The 25,790-nt window shown below is 35.4% G+C and overlaps 1 protein-coding gene across 1 annotated transcript; it reads left to right on the top strand.

The window, feature by feature from the left end:
• The first annotated feature begins 346 nt into the window (after positions 1-346).
• MRPS9 (mitochondrial ribosomal protein S9) lies at positions 347-24,960 on the top strand. Its single transcript, XM_010132897.1, has 8 exons — positions 347-523; positions 8,555-8,617; positions 8,713-8,743; positions 11,070-11,149; positions 17,367-17,446; positions 20,113-20,188; positions 22,877-23,045; positions 24,841-24,960. The coding sequence occupies exons 1-8, from the start codon at positions 479-481 to the stop codon at positions 24,951-24,953; spliced, it is 657 nt and encodes a 218-aa protein (XP_010131199.1). The 5' UTR covers positions 347-478; the 3' UTR covers positions 24,954-24,960.
• The last annotated feature ends 830 nt before the right edge of the window (positions 24,961-25,790 follow it).

Genomic DNA, 25,790 nt, shown 5'->3' with positions numbered 1-25,790 from the left:
CTTTTAAGACTGCATCTGTTGATTGGTGCTGTGTTTTGTTTTTGCTAGATGTTCCTAACATACTACATTTCTTTCCATCAGAAAAACCTTTTGAATTAATTGTGATATGTGAAAATGTTCAACCCTTAGATTGTGCCTATTCCTCTATAGGCATTAAACAATTGGATGAAAATGGTTTCATGAGTAATACTGTCTTTTCTAATTTATTAAAATAATGTGTTGAATCTTGTTACAGCTATGAATGGCTTGTTGTACTGTTCATTTTATTTAGAGCTTATTGTGCCAAAAATATAAAATAAACCTCTCAATTTTCTTTTTTCTTTTTTTTCTTGGTTTTTGTTAGACGTTAAGGCTAATCTATTCCACTACAGCAGTGCAGAGGAAAAATGTAGGAGCCTCAGGACCTGAAAAGTACACGGAAGAATTTATTAAAAAACAGATTGAAGAGTTCAACCTAGGAAAGAGACATTTAGCCAACATGATGGGAGAAGATCCAGAAACTTTTACCCAAGAGGATATTGATGTAAGTACAGTTGCTCTGTTGGAGAAGTAATTTACTGTAGAGTTTCAGATATTGAAAGCACTTTACTTCAGCATGAGCCCCTCAGCTCTCTGTGAATTTTAATCAAACTGTCAGATTAAGAAAGAATGTTACTATACATTGCAAACATTGCAACTGTGATTGTGAATAGAGATTCTACCCCTGCTACCATGTGAGGTCAGACATCACAGTATAGAGCAGTATACCATATCTTGTTAAAGCACGGTAGATTCTTTTTAAAAGTACTAATGGATAATCCTCTTGATCTGAGATTATAAGAGGCACTCTGAAGGTTTATGTAGCACTTGGAAATGTTTACCTACAGTTTGACCTGCTGTGTGTATTTAGGTCAGGTTTTCCTGTACGATACTGTGTTTACTGGTAATGCAAATGAAATTTTATAGAATGTTTTACAACCAACACTTGGGTTTAACATAGGGATTTTAATATAAACATGAATTTAAGCTCATATCAGTAGCTTTAAACATATTACTGCTGTTCCCTCTGACAGCTGACATGTGTAGCATTCTCTTCCTTGGTGTTGTTTGGGCTCATATATAGATATGCTCCCTTTTGCTGAGAACAATGTTCTGTTGCGTGGATTTATTTTAATGTCCCCCCGGTCTTCACTTCTGTCATTTATGTCTTATTTTATCACACATCAGAAGTAGAGAGAAGAAACATCATTTGGTGACGTTCCCTCTTAGGTGAAGCTGTGTCATGGCTGAAGCCTTCTCTGTGCAGCAGAATGCTATTACTATAGCCATGGCAGCACAGTGTATCGGCAGAGTCCTGAGGGTAGACGTAATGTGATATGTGCCAAAAGAGAGGTGTGCGTGGTTTAGGTGTTTTAGGGCGAGGAGATAGTTTGTTGCCCCTCTCAGTGGCAAAGTTCTGTCAGCATAGCTGTGTCCATATGAGGTCTTGACAGCATGCTTATGCCAAGAAAGAACTACATCTGAAGGTGGTGATACAGGCTGATTTCGAACACATTTGACAGGCTCCAAAATTAAGTTCTGAAAACTTCTGTGAAAATAGACAGCAGAGTAAAGCACACACAGTTAATGGCCTGCTGAGAAGAAGGCTGAAATGAGACTCGGGTTTTATCAGATATCAAAAAATCCATAAGGAAAGCTTGACTTCAAGTCACAAATCCATAGTAGATCAAGTTTTGAGTACAAAGCTATGCACTGATACAGCAACTACTTTCATTCAGAATTGTAGATACCTCTTTGCTCCTCTACAAAAAAGTGCCAATGCAGAGACCCTTCCAGTCTCAGTGTAGAGTGGATAAGGTCCTGTTACCAGTAAAAGGATTCATCAAGGCATCTGGGTCAGCAGTATTAGCAGCCCAATCCTTTACATTGGCTTTCTTATTTCTGTAAAGACTATAGAGTTTCCTTTTCCTGTATTTTTCAGATGTTTTTCTTACCTTTAATGACATTTATTATTTTTGAGTTACTTTCTTGTAAAGCATTTATGCATAGACCTGCCACCAGAATACCTCCCATGTTAGTACAGTAGATGATGATGCGAATAGTTCAGTTCGTTTGCCTGAAAGGTTAATGGTAGGAGAACGCATTAATCTGCAGTCTGGCATCCTTCCCGATAGGGTCTGGCGGGAAGACTTACAGACAGCAAGACTGCAAGAAATGGAGAACGACCATATCTTAGTACTGTTTTCTTCTTTATGAATCCAGAGCACTATGATCATTTTCACAAAATTAACTGAGCTCCATCGTTACTAGAAGCATATTCATTCTGGCAATTAGCTTTTACCGATGCATTGCAGGTGACAGGTATGGGACTGCTTTGCAGACTCTACTTTAAGAAGTGTTTGGCGATATCAAGTATCTGTGGTACATGTTTGATTTCTTCATATTCCATCAGGTGTTGGAAAATACTTAGAATATGTAATAATGTCTGCTATGCATAATTAAATTTGTTATAAAAATATAAAAGCTGCTTAAGCACTGGCAGGAGAATTACGAAGCTTTACATTTCGAACAGTAATAATTCTTTCTGATGAGTGCTTATATACTTCCATGTCGTCTACTGTTAATCAGTCTGTGCAGTGTGTTTCAAAAGTAGACATCATAGGACTCTCTCCTTCAGTGGTGTTTTAGGTATAGTTTAAAAAGCTAAACCTTGTGAGGTTTTAAACAGAAAAATAAGTTGACTGACTTGCTAATCCTTCTGGATGTTGTGGAAGCAGAATTGCCTCTTACAGTTGCTTTTATTTAGGAATGAAAAGCTAAGCTGTGCATTACAACTGTATTTCTGGAGAAGAAAAAAAAATCCAGCAAATTGATATATAACTCTGCAGAAGTCTATGAATTGCTTTTTAATTGGTATTATAGACCTCACTCTGAAGCTAGGATGTTTTATTCTCCTATGTGTGAATATGTGCTATGAAGTTTTTCTAATTGATTTGCTTTGCCCATTCCATTTGATGTATCATTTTTCACAATATTTCATAATTTGTGCTCATTTCTAATGAACAGAGTCGTTAGGACAGGCATGTCTAAGTACAACTGACAGCTAACATTAGGTGCCAGATGCAGTTTATAAAGCTATGTAGAACTGCAGAGAACAGTTTAAATAAATTAGCACCTGTACATTAGTCTCACTTGCTGGTAATTTATAAGCGAATCAGTAGAGATGACATTTAGGTAAGTCATTGATCAAGTTAACAGCTGCATACCCACTGCCCAGCTGGGATACCTAATTAATAGAGATTGCAGTCCTGACCTAGTGCTTTTCCCTGGCTGAGTCTGTAATCCTTTTATTTTGAGATTTAACTTTAACTTATGGTTGTAGTAAACAGCCCACCTTCATTTTCCACTGGCAGTTTGTAATATTCTACTTTAAAGCCCAGAAATCTAAGTAAGATTAATACAAGAAAAGCATCTTAATCTTCATGACCTATTTATATGCCAGCGTTTTTATTATTCATTTTTATGCAGTCACTAAATGTGCTTCCAGATATGAGCTCATCATAAAGCAATACTCTTTTCCCATTAGAGTTAGTAAAAATCAAAAGCTAGAGAGCTGTGTTGATTTTCTTTTGCTGTCTGCCTTATGACCTAATAGATTGTTGTCAAGCAGATGGAATAATTTGAATCTAAAATATACGTTTATCTTCATTAGCATATATATTGTTGCAAAAGTACTGGTAAGGTTAACTATGAAAATGTTAAATGTGGAAAAACTTCATTGCTCATAGGGTGTAGTTTCTTTCAATGAATTAAGACTTTCTTAGTGAAAAATAGGTTGTATTCATTTGCTTTTAAAAGTGGCCCAGCACATCTGATGTATAAATAACATTCAAATTTTAGCAACACAAAGTCTGAGAAATTAATGAATATTGGCATATGTGAAATGTCAGAAATGTTATTCAGAACAAAATGTGTTTCTGAACTTTCTGTTGTCTGCAAGAAGAGTGTGGTGTTGAGTATTGTTCTTATGAGAAATATTGGATCTTACCTTGTGTTTTAAATAGTTGAAGTTGAATTCTTTTTTCAACTTTTTTCCCCACCAGAGCCAAACTGCATCAGTATTTTCTTACTTCTGCATCCAAGTCCATCTGAACTAATGACTGATGTATTTTTTTAACATTAATATTGTTCAGGGGTTTGAAATGTTGAAAAGAAGATAGAAATGACGACTTTGAGGTTTTTGGCTTTTTATTTTTACTCTGCAGGCAGTGGACAAGACATTAATTTTTGTTCTGAAAATGATTAGTTAGTATAAAAATAATATAATACTAAAAGAAGCTGGATTTTTTAATGTAATTCTAGTTTTTTTTTTTTCAAGTGATGAGATTAAAATTATATGTCACTGTGAACTTGAAATTTTTTTCTGTCCAAGCTAGAATTCAGCTTTAGATAAGCAGTGACAAATGACTGGAGTATTTTCAATAAATTTTAATAGTTAGTTGTTAGAGGGGATTTAGTTTTATAAGGTAAACTTAGGTGTGTCACTTCTTTTTTGTTAACCTTCTCTGTCTTGTTAACTCTGAAGCAGTTTTTATTTAACATTTCATGTCCTATTTGTTTCATTCATTCCTGGTTCCACTCAAATATTGTGGATTTTGGATGGTAAAAACTTCTAAAGAATGGAATGTTGCTTCTCACCTCAGTGTTTTGATGGTTAAAGTTTTGTGTACATTCCAAAAGGGATGAACTGGATTCGTAAGCCCTCTGCCAAAAAGGATACTGCTGCTGCAAGGGAACCCCACCATGGAAGTTTGTTTGTTTATTTTCTCTCCTTCTTTCCTTGTTTTCTACAAAATACCTTTCCTCACTGGATGTTACTTAGATTGCACGTGATTTGAGCAATGAAAATTAGTGGAAAGTTTTGTGTTTGAGCTGTAGAGTCAACAGAAGTGTGAGAAGACACTTGGCAAGATCCATTTGCCGTGCCAAACCTCTCCTACTTATGGTGGGTTATTTAAGGACCGAACTGTCTCAGTCTCCTTCCGCTACTCCAGTATTTGAATTAAAGTGTTGAATTCTTACTTTCTCAAGATGTTAAAGTAAATAAGAGCAAGTAACCCTTGCTGACGCAGCTGAACTTGTTTGATTCAGGGTTAGTCTGACATTTGAGGAAGTGAGCAAACAAAACTTCTTGACTTGTAGGTAGATAGGAAGAGGAGGATCAGAAGTCAGCACGTGCAACATGCACAATGAAGAGGGAAAATGAGGCTGTGGCAGGTATACTGAACTGGCACAGCATGCCACGTGCAGTGCTGGAGAGATTCTTTAATGAATTGGTTTGTGTGTTTGAAGGACTGCCAGATACTACTTTTTTTTTCATAGTCATGGAAGCCTGCTCTTGTTATTCCAACTGGCTTGAATTCAAACTTACAGCTTCAAGTGAAAGACATTGTGGTCCTGCGAGCAGTATGTTGAATCATTTGGTCCCTCAAGAAGTGATGGTATAATGGGATTCCCTTAGTTTATTACAAGAATGTTAAGTTTAACGATGCATTTTAAGAAATCTGTGATGTAAACCATCTCCTGACTAATGTGTGTTCATTATGATCTGCTAGTTTTAAAGGTGTTACTACTGAGTATTTTTTTCCCCTGTGTGGATCAACAGTAGGGTTTAAAAACAAACACTTCTGAGGCCTGAGAGGAAATTGCTAAAATTTTTAGTAGCTTATAGCAGACCATACCCATTCCTCCTTTCTCCAGTAGTTAATGGTGTTTCCAATAATAGTTAGATTGTGTTACTAGGTACCAGGATTTTTAATCATGTTTCTGCTGAAAATAAATACAGATGTTTCTTTTTTAGAAGGCTGTGTTTTATTTGAAAAGACAATGGCAACAGCACGATTTAACAAATAGAATTGTGAAATAGCAACCCAGAACCTTGTGGAGGCTAGAGTGGGGCGAATGAATCTTGTATAGCTGAAATGATGGCCTGAAGAAAGTAGTTCTTGGTCCTCTTTGGCACAATGTTTCCTTTCTCATCTAGAGTTCAGGTCAAACTAAGCACTAGAAGAAGGATACAGGCCATGACCCTGAAGTTGAAAACTACATCTAGAATGGAAAACTGCAGTTAAATCTAAAAGGTTTTTTGGGAACTTTACTGCTAGCATTTAAACCTTGATTATAAAGTTTTAAGAGGGATGTTCACCTGCTTTTTGGATGTTCAAGAAAATGCAGAATGTGCAGTTAATACTTTTCAAAATTTTGAGTTGAGAACCAGAAATACTTTAAAGGAAGCCCTGTGTTCCAAATCTGAAGACATTGTCAAAAGATTTCAGGAAAATATTTCATGGTTATTTAGTGCTCTGGTTGCAGTTTGGAGAGACTAATTCTGATGTTTTCCTAAAGTTGATCCACCATCTTATCTGTTTTGCGAGTACACATGGGTGTTGAGAATTTAAGTTTTTCTGAAATACTCCTTTTCTGTAAAACCGTAACATTTGCATAGATGAAATCGCCTTCTATAAATGAAGTTTCTGAGAGGCAGACTGACTTGCTATGTAGTTGCTAAAAGTATAGTCTGAGGACATAATATTTGAAATTAAGAAGAAACTTCTGAATAAAGGTGAACTGGATTCTGCATCCCAGAATAGTTCCTAACAGGATGTATAGACATATATGGCATCCTTGATTACATTTCCATAAAAAGGGAGAATGCAGGAAGACTTTATTTCTTTCCATTTTGGAACAACAAAAAAGCAAACTTAGAGTGAACTATTATTCTTTGGCTAGTTGTGTGAAGAGCTGAAAGCTTAAAGTACATGTTAGATTTTCTTAACGCAGGGTTTGTACTTTAGCATGAAAGATGTGAGTATACACTCAGTACAAAATAAACTTTCTAGAAGCAGGTCTCAGATGGCAGCTATTCTTCATTATAAATGTTAAATTGTTATATTTGGCATTTATTACGGTGTCATAATTACAGTAACTCTTTTGACTGAGATTCTGGAAATACTTGTATAAAGACTGTGTCTTAAGTACACACACAGTTGGTCTCAGTATCCTGTAATAAATTATTTTAATATATAAGGTGTTTGTTTAACATCATTTGGCTCACAGCAGTTTTCTATTGTCATCATAATTAATCCCCATTTGTTCGTAAATAGGTGTTCACCTATGGTGTGTATGCATAAAATGCCCATTGACTAACAAATGGGAATACAGTAGTCACTAAGAGAAACAAAATTACCATTTCATAAAATCAAGTTAAGCCTTTTGTTTGCTTCAAAATTCTCAGAATTTCTGTTCAGAATGCCAGTAGGGCATTAATGAAACTAATAGGTTAGGTTCTTCTACACTCCATGCATATTAAATTGGTTGAAGCACTGACGAGCCACTCCATGTCCATGGAAAAAATTATCAGAAGTAATAGCCCTAAGGTAGCCTAACCAGTGAAGAGTCATTATTCTTGAGAGATTTTAAACTCTGATTGTATTGTAATTTTACTTTTCCATACTGTTTGATGGAAATATAAATGAGGCCACTGCCAGAGGGGCTTACTTGGTTAGTCCATGTCACTGTACAAGCATGTACAGTAACTGCTCTACTACCCACTGTCTGAAGTTGTCTATACTTGCCAGACCTCTATGTCTGGGGTTTTTGATGGCTTGCCTTTTCTGTTCTGTTTTTAAAAACAAATGGAGTGCTTTGCCTTACATTTTGCCAAAATAATTTGCCTCATTTGATTTGTTGGAGGCAAATAATAATAAATTTATACATCACATGATTAGTGGTAGATATTGGTCAAGTAAAAGCAAATTATGTACCTTGTACTTGTTGAAAACAGTGGTAAACAATGAGTGCTAATGAATGTCATACCTGTTTCTAAATGGTTTTAGCAAACCCTTAGGTGTCAAAGGAGAATAAAGATAATGTTTAGCAATTAATTCAAGTTCAGCAAAGATTGTAGTGATTCACAATTGTTGCCAGATACAATGATCAATGAAATGCTTATTATGTAAAATCTGCTGCCACAACAAACATTGCTTTTAGACTTGAGGAAACTACATCTGCAGAAACTAGGATTCTAAATTTGTAAAACTTTCCTTTGTCCGGTTCCTTTAAGTAAAATTTCCATGCTTGTTCTGTCAGTAGGCTAACAATCACTGGTATTTTCAGAAAGATGAACTAAATAGTGTGGTTTCCTCTAGAATTCACAGCAGTTGAAATTCTAGGGGAAAAATCACTATGGATAAAGGTGGTCTTTGCACTTGAGTAGTTCTGATAAGTTATGATAAATGCATGCTATAAAAACTAAACTTTGCAGAAGAAAATTCTCTCATTCTGGTAGAGTTACAGCCTTCAGGATGAGGTTTTACTTTTCCTGGGGGTTCCTGAGGAAATGATCTGCTTTTCTTTTCAGCACAGCACATATGCAGCGCTCTTTTCTAACTGATTTGGTTGCCAGTATACTGTAAAAAAATTATGCAATTTTTCTGTAGAAGAAAGTACCTCAGAAATGTTTTGATGATGGTTTTGTGGAAAAAAATTACATATATGATCTCTCTTTTGTTTTCAGAAAGCTATTGCCTATCTCTTTCCTTCTGGCTTATTTGACAAACAAGCGAGGCCCATGATGAAGGTAGGATTTTTTTCTTTTTTGCATTTCTGAATAATTGTAGTGTAACATTTAAAGTAAATTTTTCCTTTTGGTGACTCTTGTTTGTTTATTTACAGCATCCTACTGAAATTTTTCCAGAGCAGAGGAGTAAGTATTCATAGATTTTTTTAAAATTAATTATATCTAAGTATTAGAATTGTTGCATATATAGAATTCTTTAATTTCACGGTTTTGCTTTTTTCCCCATGTTCCTAATAACATGAGTAGTAAATGCCTGATCTGATATTCTGATTTTTAGGATAAAAAGTACTGCTGGATTCTGGAATACCAGTTGTCTGTTTGGACATCTTGTTAGCTGACTATAGATAAATGTTTTTCATTGTTTAAAAATAAATGATGTGCAGAATCTGAAGTCACAAGAAAACCTTTTGTTGAAGTCAATAGCTTTTTTTCAGAGATGTCTATCGCAGCTATGAAATATTCATTAATATTATTTTAAACTTAAAGTTTTCCTGGTAACTTCATTGCTCTAAAAGCTTAGAAATTACAGCTTTGAAATTGGCACTTGAGAGAATAGGGAGAGTGGGAACTCTCCCAATCACGTTTCAGTTTTGACCTGGACGTCCTAACTCTGCACTTATGTCTGTACTGTCTTTGGTCTTGCTCCTGAGACATCATAGGGAGTGCCAGTTGTCTATGATATACCAGTATGTTGGTCTGTCAGTGAGAACTTCACTGAAATTGCCAAATTAATTTTACACAGAATATTTAAAAGAAATCGCAAAACCTTTTGTCCACTTTTGACTCACGTTTAGTATGAACTGGTGGCATGGGTGTGAAATTCTAAATTTACTGAGCTATTAAGTCCCAGATGGACACTTCTGATTATCAGTGAAATCCTACCATTTTCCATCCCTCCAGTCTTCCTTTTCCTTGGAGTTTTTGGAGCTTTTTGTGTCTTCTGATACCTGTCTAAATTATGTGAAGTTTTGGAATTTCAGCTTTCAAATGATATCATGCATTATTTTTTAACTTCACAGTATTGTGAAGTAAGAAGTAGAAAGCTAAAGTATAGGAGAGAGTTAATAGTTGTGCAGTTCTAAAATCCACGGGCTGTTTTATGGCAGGATTAAGCGACTATTCTATACGCTTTTAGGACTAAGGAGTTCTGAAATGCTCTCTGTGTCCTGAGAGGTGTAAAAACTAATAGATATAAATGTGCATCTTCTGTATTTACCTCTAAAAATAACACTTTCAGTAACTATCTCTTTTAAGGCATCTTTGCTTGTCTATGCATTATATGTTTAACTTTGAAGTACAAAAATGTAAATTTATGCTTCAGAATGTTACCCAAACAGTAATTGAAAAGAAAATGCTTTCACAGCTGCATACATGGAAATCCACGTTTCACTAGTAGTATCTGTGGGTAAAAGCCCCCTGTATTTTTTCTGTTTTAGTAAGTTTTGCATCTTTACTTTTGCCCTGCCGCCTTATGTCTTAACGTTGCAATGCAATACATATCGTGCTTATCAGGCAGGTTCCTGGAGTCTTATCTTTGTCTGTAGCTTATAGGTAGCTTCATTTGAACTTCTCTGGATAAAATGTCTGTGAGTTTCTCTACAGTTCAATTTGTAGAAGGCTCTCAGGTTTTTATTTTTGCCACTTTATTTGGGTAAGACCTTTGGTCATGTTATATTTAAGTTTGTGGGGTTTTTTTAAATTGAAATGCGTTTGTCTTTAACTTTTTTTAAAATGAATAAAATAAACTGGATGTGCTGAATTACAGGGAACCTATGTTTTTTTGCTGAACTAATTATGTAAACAATAGGGTAGGTCTTTGTAGTTAAATATCCCAGGCGTATCAATATAAGCAAGTCCTAAAATCACCCAAGTTCTAAATACAGTTTTGTTACACATAAAACAGTTGTATGACTACTTAGTTTAGTTCAGACATACTGTCCTGGTTTGAGCTGAAGCGTTAAGGAATTCGAGGAGTGGTTTACCTCGGTCCCCTCGACCCTTAACGCATACTAATAAAAATTTTTCTCTGGGTTTAAAGCACTGTTTTCCAGAAGTGTTAATCTTTCATCTTTCACAATTGTTATGTAAACTTCAGTTCTCTCTTAATTTGTGCTTCTTCCTATTCTAAAACGGATACTTCTATCTGTAATACCAACTATACAGTCTTTGAAAGTTTGTTTAAGATGGACATGAGAGATTCCCTCAAGTTAAACTGTATTTAAAAATACTATATTAAATATTTGGTTGTAATTGTAGATGGAGATTGGTTTTAACAAGGCAGTCTAAATTGTTAGATTTCCAGACAGGTTGAATGCCTGCAAAATGTCTTTGTTCTCTGATATTTAAAAAATGTAATCAGTATTACGGAAGAGGTTTATAACTGCAATTAAATACAAGGGAGATTTTTTAGTGATCATATATTGCCTTCTTGTCTAATCTTGCTTTTCATTAGAAATCCAGTGGGGAGAAGATGGTCGACCGTTTCATTTTCTCTTTTATACTGGCAAGCAGTCATATTATTCATTAATGCATGTAAGTAAGTTATAATCTGTAATAAATAATGTTAGCTCCCAATCAAGGACTTGTTGTTCGGGGAATGTGTGTCAGGAGCTCCTGACTTTAGTGTCATTTTCACAGTAGACCGTAATATCACCACTGTAATGTATGTTTTTGTCAATATCCATTATTGGGGACATTTTTATGTCACATGTAAGAGAACAGACTACATAGTAGTTCTTGCTGTAATTTTTGGTTTATTTTACAATTTTGGCTATGGATTAGGTTTGAATAGTCTGAAGACTTTCTTCTAGGCGCTATCTAGCTAGTAGCGTAAGGCTAGTAGTAGAGAATGCGTATACGACAAAAATAGATAGTTCTAGGAAAATTCATCATAGAATAAAAAATAGGGGCTTTTTTGTTCCCTTGAAGGGCAAAGCTGTAGGAAATGTTATTTGTGCTGACATTTAGTGTGAAGAAAATTTGCATTTAAACTGCTTAATTGATTTTTCTAAGACTGTTCCATTCATGCAAACTTAAGGCATTTTCTGATTAGTATGGTTCCAGGAGCAAAGAATCTGCATCTGCTTACCTTTATGAAAAAAGCTGTATCTGATAGAACATCACTAGGCCCTGAGTCTTAACCTTGATTATGAACAGACGTTTCATATCTATGACCATCAATGATGCAAGCATTATCTACTTCTTTAGAAGACTTTGTAGAAAGATGTGCATGTTTCTTATGTGTACTTACTTACAGAAGACAAAAGCATTAATAATGTCTGCTGAAATATTTAATTGAACAGTCATGTCAGATTTTTTCCTCATTAGGAAGTCTTAAGAAGTTAAGACTGTTGTCAAAAAAATGTTGTTATCAAATTCAGTACACAGCTTTACTGAATGTAGTGTTTTTATTAGAATTACCTGATACTTATTTGTGTTCTGTGTACCCAAAGGACAATATCCCCACTTGTCAGGTACATTTATTTCTTTGGGAGAATAAAAAACACCCCCCCACACACCTCTTTTTTTTGTTGTTGTTGTTGACCTTGGGCAAATGAGCTTCTTGCCCTGGCAGAAATGAAATGAATGATAAATGTAGAGTGTGTCTTTGCTGAGTAATGGAGCTGCAGCGTAGGCTTTCCACAGAGGTTTTCTCCTGCACAGCCTGAGGCAGCCCGAGGACCCCTGCTGTTCATTTAAATAGGTATGTCAAATCTGCCTCGAAATGCCGCTGGTTTGATCTGTGGTAATATTTGTGAAGGTTCCATATGGACTTGAGCCCCCTGCAGTGCTAAGAAATAATGTACAACGCTTCATGGTGCAGACGCAAATTTTCTCTGAAAAGGGATGCAATGCTGCGTTTTAGCTGTCGGAGAGGATGATGGAGCTGACGCGCTAGGCCTGTCAACTTGTTACACGGATGGGTTGCACGCAGCGAGGCTGTGGAAAATCTGTGCCTTTTAACTTTTCTACTTAATCACGGTTGTAGCATTGCCTTTAGACTGTATGCTACATTAATTCTCTTCCTGCCTTCTGCCTTTCATCCCAAGTTTCACGGAAGAAAGTAAAGCATGCAGGTCTTGTAGAGGAGCCTTATCAAACAGCTGTCATCTGACAAGCCATTTGCATTTGTTTTGGCTGAAACAGAGCAACCCAAGGGCAAGATGTTTTGTTGCTTTCCATCATAATGAAGAAATTACAAATTTTGCAAGTTTATTTTTAGCCCTTCCGAGCAGTTAGAAAGAGTATGCGAGCTTGCCTCGGAAATCTCTAAAAGAATAGCGTGCATCTTGTTTCTAACAGTGTGGCAACCGCCTTCAGACAAATCGGTTTGACAAATGTGGTTTTTTATTAGTATAGGGTACTTGAGTGTTCTACTGTTTCGGAATATTTTTGTTAAATAGGCTTCTATAAACCTAAATCCGTTAAGTGAGGTTTAACAAGGGGGTTTTTTAGTCAGCCAAGTGAAAGCTGAAGTCTGCATGAAATTCCCAGCGTTGTTTTAACCTCTTACTAGACTAATGTGTATTTAAGAAAATGTGTTTTTTAAGTCTCGAAGATAATTTGACTAGAGGAGAAACAAAAAGGGTGGTGTGTTAACACAGTCTAGTATAAGTAATCAATCCCATTTGAGGATGTTCTTTAAAGTGCTACATTAAGTCTAATAAATCAGATAAACGTAATATTTAGCTTAAACTTGTATGCCATTAGTTACTCCATAGACTTATGTGGAACTTGAATTTTATTAATTGCTAGTAATATAAGTGGTCACAGCATTATTTGTTTAATGCTAATAAATAATATTCACTTATTAAAACTAAACTGTGTATATTCACATGTATTATAATTGCCAATGTATATGTTTTTATGACTTGAATATTAAATGAATTGTAATGAAGGATATTTGCTTTATACTCCATTGTTATTTTTGTTCCGCCTGTTGAATAAAGTTCAGCTGTAGGGGAAAGGACAATTTATTTTTTCTGCTGATGCACAAAAGAATGTTTGTTGTATGAAACAGCATTTCACAAATGTTTTGATAGTGTATGTGATCATCATTTAACTTGAAATTTTTTCAGAGTAATACCATGTTTTGTGCAGAAGACAAAATGGTCTCTTCATACAATTCTGTCTAGCAAAATAATAACTTTGTGCGATTGTGCTTCTTGGACTTTTTTAGAAATATCAGAGGTTGTAGAGCAGAGGTAAATGCTCTGAGAACAGTGCATTTTAACTCAAAAAAAAACCAAACCCCTAAAAAATCCGAAAGGATACACTGAAGTCAAAACCACGTAAGAAGCAAAGAAAAACAGACAGCCATGTAAAATATGGTTATTGTAGCTTATTTTAACCAAAATGTTAAAATAATATCCACCCCACCCCCCTAAAATGTCTCCTTCTAGGGTTTTATTTGCTGATTGCTTTCCTAAATTCTTTTATGCAGGGCGAATTAAGAATATTAAATTTTTTATTTTAAAAGAGAGCATTCTTGTAGAGATCTGAAATTTGATCTCCTTATTAGAAATGGAAGTGTTTCGGTACGTAGCAAATCTTGTAAAATCAGCTATTTTGATTGTGTAATAGCTGAGTTTACAAGACACACAGATGTGTACATTCATGAATTGGACTATTGAATCCTGAAGTGATTACTGAAATCTTCACCTGCCAGCTTTGAAAAAGCAAGTGTGTCTTCAGAAGCTTTCCTCAGCCGTTGGGGAGTGAAGATTTGTCAGATAAATTACTGGGCATTACATGTGATTCCTGATTTTGCAAAGGCTCATCCATATACTTTACTTCACACGTGAGTGGTTCTTTTAGTCTCTTGACTTCATCTCTGTACAGAGATTAAATGCATGCATTAATTTTTTTTAATACTTTAAACCAAAATTTTATTTCTTAAGAGATGCAAGTCCACTTTTGTTGACAGAAATATGCAGGAAATTGTATTTAGCGTTTCTCTTACACTTGGAAGTATTTTAAAATACTGCATTTTAATGTTGGTTGACTTCACCTCCTGCATAAAGGATTATTTGTATGAATGGACATGATTACTGTAATTTAACCAGAGCAGATTGAAGAGGTCATTTTAATTCTTAGAAGTGCATATTCTTATGACTTAAACAGGCTGTAAAGTGTTGGTGTTCTTTGGGAATGCCTAGGACGGTCTTCAGGAAGATCTTACTGTTCCAACTATTGTAAAGCTTTCTTTGTCATTGTAGCAGTGACTTTCTGAGACTCAAAACTAGTAGGTGGCAACCCATATCTCATTTTATTTGCCTGCGTCTATCAGTAGTTTCTGAATATGATGACAAAATCTTAAAGTCGTCCTTTAACTTGTGTCAAGTTACCTGAAAATACTTCAGTTGCTGTTCAGAAGCGGTTCTGCCTATAGTCAGCCTGTCCTAAGGTAACAACAGTGATTCCCTCCCCTGCCTTTTTTTAAAGAACTGTGATGTAGTTGTGTTAAGTTGCGCTCCTGGTTCATGTATTTTTTGCTGACCATTCCAATACAAAAATGTATATACCAGGGTATAGAGAGGATGATAGGTATTTCTGAGGAGGCAGACTGGAGATTGCTTTTCCCAGGTAGGAAGGTGACTCTTGCCTTATAGAGGTAAGAGCTAAGTTGAGAGGCTAGCAGTAAAGTGAAAAACCTCTGTACAAATTCATAAGACCTAGTAACCCAGAATGTCTTCTGACCATCTTACACCAAAATACCATCTTCATGCCTGGTTTGATTTCTTCCAAGAGCAGGCACTCATTGAGCTCACAGGAACCTCTTAAGTCTGTTCCAGCTGAGCTCTCACCAGATACCTCAGGGGCAGCCACAGCCCTCCTTCCCCTTCTCTTCCCTCCCTCTACAGTCCAGGGCAGAAGCTATTGTATTGATTCCTTTTCATGTCTAACTACAGATGCCTAAAAATGGCTTGGTGTCAGGGATACCTCCTGCCCTCTAACCCAAGCCATGTCTGTGCTTTTAATGTATAGTCAATAATTTTTGCAGCCTAATAGTCAGTTCTGAGTAGATTCGTTAAGATTATTAGAGCGACGTGACATTCATCTTGCTCAAAGTAGTGCTACCATATCTTGTTATCTTAGAGATCTACAGACGTAATTGTGAGGTTTGGAAATATTTGAAAATATGATCTGTTGTGCTATTTTATATGATGTTTCCTGTGTTTGAAGATTGAATTCTTTAAGTTGAAAATTTTTCCTAGTTCCTATCTGAAACAGTTATTGCTATAAAAAATAAAGGATTTCTGAAAGGCATACTTCTATAATATGAGTTCTTAAGCTGTCTCAAAAGTGGATAATTTTGTACTTAGGATTTTATACTGTGGAGTTGTTCTGAAAACACTTTTGTTTCTCTGTGCTGTTGAAAATGTCACCAGTGACCTGCATCAAAAACTTCAGTGAATTGTCCCTGTTTAAATGCTTTGAGTGCAGCTCAGATAACAACCTGTTCTTACTTCATACACTTGTGTATGTTTATATTAGTGGATAAATCAGCTTGAACAGTAGATGTTGTAACTGAGCAAGGTTTTTTGGTTTGTGGGGTTTTTTTAAATGTAAACTGTTGCAGAAATTCAGCTGTATCCTGTTGCAGATCCCGGAATTATGTTCGGAACTAGTATATCATTGGTTAATTTCTGACAATATAGAGCTGGCTCACATTTCTTTTTACTGTTTGGTTTTTTTTTTAATACAAAGGAAAAAACCCACAGACAACTAATGTTCCTTGTCCCTGCTAATTCTTAACATGGTAGTTTCGAACATTTGCTAAGACTCATTATATGAATGTGGTATATGAAAGTGATTATAAGCTTTCTATTTTCACTTGCTAATGGAAGTAAATTATTTGGCATGTAAGTATTTGTTCTGGTAGAACAATCCTGTTTTGTTTCAATATGATTTATAATTATTTCTCCAAATATCCCTACTTAACTTGTGTTTTCCATCACTATTGTTGTTCTTTTTTAGAACCAAGTAGTCTCTGAAAGTTTCTGAACTGAAAAAAAACCCCCGAAAATACTTTGTTAAAAGCATGTTCGTTCTGCAGTATTATCAGTGTGACTTTTTGGAATATTTTTTCCTCTTGTTGTTCTAAAGTTTTGTTTGAAAATAGTAGCATAGCTAAAAAATTCAAGAAAACTTTATTGAAAATTTGGATATACTTACTCTAACATTTTGAAAGAACAATTTCTGACTATGGTAAACATACAACTTCATGTGTGTCCTGGGTAAGAGGGAGTTCTGACTCGTACAGACTATCAGTAAAGCCAGCACTCTAAATGTACAAAAGTCTAACTAAATGAAATTATTTACAATCTTAAACCTTGTCAGTATTTTGAGGAAATCAAACTAAAATGTAGATGCACTGATGAAATTATTGTCTAGTATGTTTTGGAATTACATCCCTTACACAAAGACAGTTGCCTTTCTGTATACAACTGAGAATTTTTTTTTACAAGCCTATGTGAGAAGGCAACAAACACTGAAGAAAAATAGCAGAATTCAAAATTCATTGCTTTGAACTGTATATGGAAGTACTATATATACTGTCTACGTGTGTGTTGGTTTAGATTTAACTTGCTGCATGCTTTGTTTTAATTGCCAGAGCTCTGCTTGTTTTCTGAATTCTGTATTTTAAGTGTTTGGAGAGTCAAACCGCAAAAACATGTTTTAAATAACAAAATTTACATATTAAATGAAAAATGCACTTAAATATATTTTTCCATTTACATTTTAGGAAACATATGAAAAATTGCTGAATGTTCAGAAATACCAAGACCAGCTGACAGCACAAGACCTTCCTCAGAATGAAAAAAAGTAAGCTTCCAGTTAGTATGAATATTGATACTAGTTTTCTTAAGATGCTTCAAATATGTTGTTTTGGCACTTCTTGTAGTTCCTCTCCCTATTTGCCTTTGATTCCACAAACACATTTTCAGACTTTTTCCCTATGGCTTGTCTAATATTTATATAGTAATTTCAGGTTGAGAAGTCTTACATGTAGTACGTACATGTGGAGTGCTCACTTCTCACTGCTATAATAGGGAAAACCCCCCTATTTCTCTTGCTCTTCAAACTGTCTTTTCACTATTCAGTCCTGTGTAAAAATTCTGAAGTGTGATTTGAAAACAAGTAGAGAATATCCAAGATTCTGTGTTCCTGTATATGAATGAGGTTTTCTATTATCTCTATTAAAAGTTTCTGAAAAAGGAGGTAAAGAAAATAAGGCCTTTTAAAATACCATAGAAGTTTCTAATCTGATGGAAAGATCCAAAGGCCTATGGCTGAGCTCTTTAATAGTCTTTAATTACAGTTCTTGAACATTATTACTTGCCAATATTTCACTTGAAGAGTATCAAAATAATAATTTTGCTATTTTTCTTCTAATGGCTTTGAACAGCTAAATCGTCAAAAACTATAGCAATTTTAGAAAAGTTTATTTGGTTGCATTTGTTTAAATACCAACATTATTAATTACTGAATTTAGTTTCTCCTTTTTAATCTCTTTAACTTCTCTGGTATGCACAGCAAGCTCTTCAGCTAGTTAACCACTGGACAGGAAAGGTACATGGCAACCAGAAGAAACTTTGGGAGTTGCTACTGTTGTTAGTTTCTTCGTACATAGTCAGGATTGTCTTGAAAATGGGCATATGCTTTAAGAACTCTCTGCTTCTCTTAGGCTCTATTCTTGATTTTCTGTTTTGAGACTTTTTTGCAAGGATTTTATGATATATTAGAATATTAAGCAACTCTGTAAAATAAATGGGTACAGTTTTAGTTTTGGCACTTACTGCTTTTCTGTGTAATTACTTTTTCACTGTAAAAGTTGTTTTTATCTTTGTTCTTTCTGTGTATTTTCTAGCCAGTGGATTTATGTGCTGATCCAGTTACATATCACGTTGGTTTGTCATTTCTTAATTTCAGCCATTTGTTACTTATGTTAGGAAGAGAAAGGATTAATTTGCTGAGATTATTTCAATTTCTTAAATAACAGAATTTCATGTTTCTTCATGATATAAATAGTGTCCTGTGACCCACAGAATATTTTATCATAGATTCATGTCAGCTTGTGAGCAGACAAGAGAACAAATGAATTTAGTTTCTTGCTGTATGCTGCTGAAAAATAACCTGATTCCTTACAGAGCTCAGCCAGTGGATTTACTGATGTAGAAAATGACCTAAAGCTAGTCAGAGTTGAAAGGTTTTTTGCTTGTTAGGTTTGTAAAAGCTCAGAGAATTTAAAGGATTTCTGGGACTTATTTTCCACACTGGGTACAGTACTTCCTCTGAGATTAGCCTGGATAATTTATCTCCAAAGTGTAGGTAGAGAGTGGGTGGGAAGGACGTTGTTTTTTTTTTTTCTCCCCAGAAAATAATCTGTTGTGGGCACATTCTGTAATATTATCTGTAGAGTTAGGGCCTAATCTTGAACTACTTTAAGATTGTAGCTTTTCACATGTAAAAAATTTTGTTGACTTCAGTGGAAGTAGCAGTACATAAATGTAAGTGTATCCTTAAGTCTGTCAGGGTTGGGAGTGTTTTAAAGTTACTGATAAAACGAGCATCGATTTTAAATACACATTTCTTGTGGCCTGGCTCAAAAACCTTAAAATAAATACTTAAGAAGTAGTACTGCTTAAAATCACTTTCAGAAGGAGTGCTTGTCTGAATCACAGCTTTCTTAATGCTGCTGAAAACATTCTTTAAGGTTGTTTCTAGAAAACCTGAAGAGGTAAGAAACTAGTTACAAATTTGCCTTAAATTTACCTGATAATTGTTGGCATGTATATTTGTGCTGGCATTCTGTTTAGTTGGTCACTTTGTATCATAGATATTTCACAAAGATTTATTTCAGGCATTGTTTTTTCTCTGTGATCTCTGTATGAGGCTGTTTTCTTAAATTTCTACTTTTGCTGTCATCAGTGCAGTTTCTGTGCTGAGCGGGTCAAGACGACACAGTAGATAGAATACAGTGTGTCACTGCTGTGTTAGTATTTTGACTGTGATGACTGCTGGTGGAGTGTTTTTGTCTTGATCAGGAAAGTAAAGACCAGAGGCAAAATTCTGTTACTTTAGAATTTGATTTTAACTTTCTGCCTTTGATATTGTTCTTTGCTGTTTGTAAACTAAATTTTTCTTAGCAGCAGGCTTTTAAAACTAAGTCCTAAGTTGTGGGGAAGATAGTTTACTATTACAGTATTACCCTAGCTCAATCTTGGACTTCAATAATATGAATAATGCATAACTGATACTCGCAATTTTTGCGTGGTTAATTTAATATGTGAAGTTACCATCCCTTTCAAAAGATGGATCTTCTAAAATCAGTGTAGGCCTTCTTATGTTTACTATAGGTATGTGATCTGTATTCATTTGTAATGGAAGATGTATTACTGAATGAAGACTGACTGTTTGTGTGGTCCTTTGTGATGCAACTCTAATTGCATGGTTAATTAAAGGGAGAATATATGTGATATTTTAAACAGAAACCTGGCTGGCAGCAGGTGGCTGACTAAGATTGAATTGGAAGAAATGTTGTTAGAAAAACTGTCAGATGATGACGTAAGTAATTAATCTTTCTGATCTTAAGTAGTCTTGTATCTTAAAAATACAGACTGAGTGCATTTTTTTGATACTGAAAAGGTACTATGTAGAAGCAGGTGCTCTTCAAGAGAATTTTCTTCCTTCTCATAAAGTCTGTATATGCTCACAGCACTGTCATATTCATGTTGTATTGAAAAGTGACCTGTGTTGCTTCTTTTTTATCGAGCACAGTACAGAACTATGAATATTTTCTGTTCTTACTAACGTAGTTTAGTTTTCCTCCTGGTAACATTGTGAGGCTTAGAGCCTTTGTCATCTAAGTATGTAGTCAGGAATGGAGTATGGTAACACTTTATAATAGAAATAAATAGCTGTTTATGTTCATTACAGATGAAAAATGGACAGGGCTAGAAACTCTGCTTGTTGTAAAGAAGGTGTAAATGTTCAAGATGGGAAACATGGTGGATTTGTGTAATGGTAAACCTGCACAGAATTTCTGATTATTCAATCTTAAGAAGGACGTGATAATGATAGAAAATCACAGAGGGCTAATCAGAAATATGAAGTCCTTTTTCTTAGTGATTGACTACAGAATCAAATACGAGAAACAAAATACAAAGCTACATGGGTCTGTAGTCTGCTACAGGTAAATCTTGCGATATTCTCCTTGATATGAATATGCTGGGAGAGAAGAAGGTTTTGCGGTTTCCCCAGTACCTGCAAACTGTATCACTCTCTAGATTTGGAGTCCTTTACATGTATCTCCGAGAATAAGACTATTTATTCTGAAAGTCATACACTTTTTTGTCCCCTCTACAGTCCCGTAAATAGCATTAGGTTTTGTAACAGCAGGTTCAGTCTATGCAGCCAGCATCAGTTTTCTTTTGGGAGTTTGAGCTTGAGTATAATAGCACCAGAGAATATAATGCTATTTGTCTGAGCATCCCAAGTATTTTCTCACCTTGACACAGTGTTCTTCAATCTCTTCTGTCCTGTGGACAGCATCATTGCAAAAATAGCATAGCAGCAGCAAACATGCCCTTTGCCCACTTGTCATCCAGAACAGTAACATGTGATGGCTTCCTTGTCCATGGGCGATGCGAGAAGGTCTTTGAGCAGATTGGGGTCTGTAAGCATAAGTTAGAAATTGCTGTTTTAAATTCTCCGTCCTGTTACATGCAGGATACTTTATCTTGCTTGCAGCAGAAGCAGTTATAACTTCAGTCTTTTCAGTAGCTCCTGCATTTGGAATGTGTGTTTTACCTCTGAGTGGCAGGAACTGGTCTAGTTGTACAAGCAAACAATTTGTTATTCTTCACTGCTTGTTTTTTGTATAGTCTACATCTGTAAAAGTAGATTACAGTAAACTAAAAAGAAAAAAAAAAAAAAAACCAAGCAAAACCACCATCCCAACAACCCCCAAACCTTTTATGACTGGCCTTTTGCATGTAAAACCACAAAGCCTCAGCCTATAGGGATAAACATTGTTTGAAATGTCTCGGTATTAACTACCCGTCTTACCTGCTCAAATTCTTTTATTTTGCCATTGCAACGAAGTTTTCTGTGGTGTTTGCATTATTAAACAAAATTAGAGCCATTGATATTTTTTTTCCTTTGCACTCTGCAAGTGAAAACTATTGGAAGCTTTCTTCATCTATAGACGCTATAATTTTAAAATTTTTGTATTTTTATATTTATGTTCTTCAAAGGCTTTACCATGCATCTGCATCATATCATTAGACAGAAGTAGCTTTCTAAGTGATGTTAGAGTTCCAGGGGATATTGCTAGGTTACAAGAGAACTATTAATATTGTGCAGAAGACTCTGGTAACATAAAGAAATGCAAATACTTCTGTTAACAGCTTGTAAGTAAAGACAACTTCAAAAATACATTATGGTATCTATATGAAAAATCCGTTTTAGATGATAGCATACCTTTATATCCAGTGACCGGCTGTCTAGTGCTCCTGCCAGTAACACTTCGTAACAGGACATCCCAGCTTTTAGCACAAATAGGTTAACACAGTGATGTTTACTCTTTAATCACATGTTGAAGAACTTTGGAGGGGGGTGTAAGGGGGAAGAACCACCACACAGTAGCAAAGGATAATTTATTTCAAGAGGTTGCCCTTTAAGTCAAGTATCTCTTGAATTTTTAAATAGCTTGATTGTTCATTTTTAAAGGAAATCATAAACATTAAAGTAACTCAGCTTGAACAGCCAAAGATAGATAGATAGGTATTTCCTGTATATATTATGAAATATAATCATTTAAGAGGTTCAGTTTAGTGAAATAAAATTATTTCCAAGTCAATGAACATGCTGACTTACTGAAAATGAGCTGAAAATCGTTTCCTTTTGACATTTTAATAAAACAATAATAAAAGATTGAGGAGACCCTCAATGTTTTCTTTTAAAAAAGTAAGATGAACTTCATTCCAATACAATAATCCTGTATTACAAAGGCATTGGTTATGCTTTCAATTAAAGTTTCATTGTTGCCTGCAGAAAGAACCAGGTATGTTTAGACACACGGATAATGATGAAACTGTATGCTGTTCATAAATCAGCATGTAGGTGCAAAAGTGTCATCTTGTCAGAAATCATCAATAAATGTGAAATAGGAAAGATCAATTACATAAAAATAGAAAGTTTTAGCAAATGCAATTACACTTGTATCCTTTAATGAAGACTTGTTGTCTACAGTATTCAAGATTTATTCAACTCTTACAAAAATTGATGACTTTGCCATGTGGTAACATCGAGGAGAAGTATATACAAAAGTTTTCCAAAGAGATTCCTGCGCAGTTACAAAAGGTAGTTATTGAGCCCTTGAAGTATGATGAGCGAGGAGTGGCCTTCAGCACTGGTCAAGGTAATAATTTCAGCTTGGTTGGTAAATGAGGCAGAGTTTTTTCCTCTTCACCCTACTTTCTTTATAGTACGTACAACACTTCTGGATGTGTCACTACTTCATTGTGTATGCTTATGTGTATATTGCATGTATAGTTAAGTATGTTATGACATGGCCTGGTAACAAAGTGGAAGGTTTTGGCACGGAGTCGATCAGCTGTTAGTTTTTTATTTGTATTTCAGTAGAGTAGTACCTCTGTAGAGAGGACCCTGTTGTGCTGCGTGTTTAGGGTACAAAAGGACTTCCATTATTGGCAAGAGTTGCCCCTTTTGAATGTACAGGGCAGGGGATTGGGGGAACACAAACACACATGGAGAACTCCATGGATGTAACAGTTGATGCTAAATATAAAAGTCACATGCTTAGACCACTAAGTAACCTTTATCATGACTTTTGTAGGCAGTCCAGCAAAGGAAGATTCCAAAGATATAAAGAATAAATAGCAAGGCATTTGGATCTTTACAAACAGCCTAGGAAAATACGAAGGGGGTTTTCTAAATTTTTTAAATAAGTGGACGAACCACAGCTAGCATTATGGGACAGAGATGGGATCAGTCATTGGTACTGAGACAGATGAGATATTAGAGAGAAGCCATAAAGTTCTCTCTGTCTTCTAAGCACGGGCTGCTTTCGTTTTCAGTGGAAGACAGGGACACGTGGTGGAAGAATAATGTGAGTTCCTATGTGAGTTCAGTGTGAGTTCCTGTGATTGCCTAGAAAACATAACAACAACATGGGTGGGAAAGTCTGATGACTTTCTGGACAAAGCATATGTGCATGCACACACTTTATGCTATGCAGTACACTTGACGTCTTAGTCGGAGATGATATGTATTCTTAAGCAGCGGGCAGAAGATGATAGTAAGAACAAAGGCCACAGAGAATTTGAGTGGCAAAATGGGTAGAGAGCTCTGTTCTGGCTGGATTGGCTTCCAGATGATGTGACAAGAAGGAGATGTGAGCACCAGACTGGAATCTAATCCACACTGGTTTTCAGTAGTGTGTTCAGAACAGTAGTTATTGAAATGTGCAACCCATGTTACTTAAGAAAAGCCATCAGACTTTATAAGTTCAAGAATAGTTTTGTTTCTGTCCCATCACCCTCCTAAATGAAGAAAAATGTCCAATTTGTTTCATAATTCCTTTATCAGAGTGATTGCTTCCTTTGTGCTCAGAAGATTGGCCTTAGGCTTTAGCACAGAGTTTGTCATGGTTTAACTTGAAGCTAATGCACTTAGAGCTAACTGCAGGTAGTAATTTCTGAAGAAACCATGCTAAATGATGTACAGACATTACTTATACCAGTATAATTAAAGTGCAGCCTTTTCCATGTGAATATTCTTAAACTTCTGTACCTTTGTATGATTTTTATCAAGTATTTTAATATTATTAGAAATTGTAGTTATGGTAAACATAAGCGTTTTAAAAAACTGTTTATTTTCATGTGACATCACCAGGTTAGGAAAATGTCCTCATATACTGAGGTTAGGAAACTACAGTGTTACCTCTACCTTCTCCCAACACCTCCTTCTGCCCAACTCCTTAATAGAGATTGATTAAAATATACTGAAAGCTGGTTGTTCACTATCTGTATTTATTTTCTCCTCAGTTTTTTTCTTTTTCTCCAAAAAGAGAGAGCTGGTACTGTATGAAAGTGAGATTAGCTTAACTTCTTGAGATTTGCTTAACTTGTACAAAACTTGAAGTTTTGTAGAATGTTGAAGCCTCATAACAGATTGGTTTTAATTCCTTTAAGGTACAAGAAAAACCGCAAAAGCTACTGCAGTAGTTTATGACAATGGGACTGGAAAAATTACAGTGAACGGAGTAGACATGTTACATTATTTCCCAGTGTTGCAGGACAGGTGAGAGCACTCTGAAATCTTACTGTACTTAATTGCATGGCATGACTTTTGGTGGAATAATGTATATTTTGGTGCTGTGTTCCACAGAGTGGATGCTATGTTCTTGCTTCTCTGTAACTGTTTTTTGAAAATTGGTCTTCCTCCTAGTTTTCAGCAGTCAGTTGTATAAGAACTGGTAGATAAGCCTGGCTCTGTTTCTTGTCTCTCCCTGTCTGAAGGCATGCAAAAATCAAGCACACAGGCTTTGCATAGTTCAAATTTTGGTCCCCGTAGAAAGGGATTACAGTTTATTTTGAAAGTAAATAAATAATAATCAGTGTCTTTCAGTGTTTCCTGAGAGATTTGCAAATTGTGTGCATATGTAATAACGCTGGCATACAGTAGTGTAGTGGAAGCAAAGTGAGATGTTTTGTGTAAAGCTTCAGGTTTTGGAGGATGTGTACAGCCTGATATAGAGAAGCTTCTCATTAGGCTGGCATAAGAAGCTTTCTATCCCTTCTGTGTTTTTTTTTTTTTTTAAATTTATTTTATATTGTGGTATCGCAGCTCAAGAATAGAGGGAGAGATTGCTCAGTTTGAATATCCAGGGCTGGTGGATCTTGGCATCTATAGATAATTAGTGAAACAAAAGTAATTGTAAAACCGAACTTGAAATACTTTCTATTGGCAGTTGGAATACATTCCTAGCTGCTAACTGCCCATTTATTTAGGTGATATCAGAAGGCAGTTAGAGATACGAATGCCTTTCTGGATCTCTGCCTGAAAGTTAACTGTGTTTTTGTATATACTATGATAAGAAATATACATAGCATATAACTTTATATACATGTATATATTTAAT

This window comes from Buceros rhinoceros, unplaced genomic scaffold (assembly GCF_000710305.1).
Source record: "Buceros rhinoceros silvestris isolate BGI_N320 unplaced genomic scaffold, ASM71030v1 scaffold14833, whole genome shotgun sequence".
In the NCBI taxonomy this organism is placed as follows: Eukaryota; Metazoa; Chordata; class Aves; order Bucerotiformes; family Bucerotidae; genus Buceros; species Buceros rhinoceros.
Note: the sequence above shows the minus strand (reverse complement) of the source record. Positions and strands in the feature narration are given on the sequence as shown.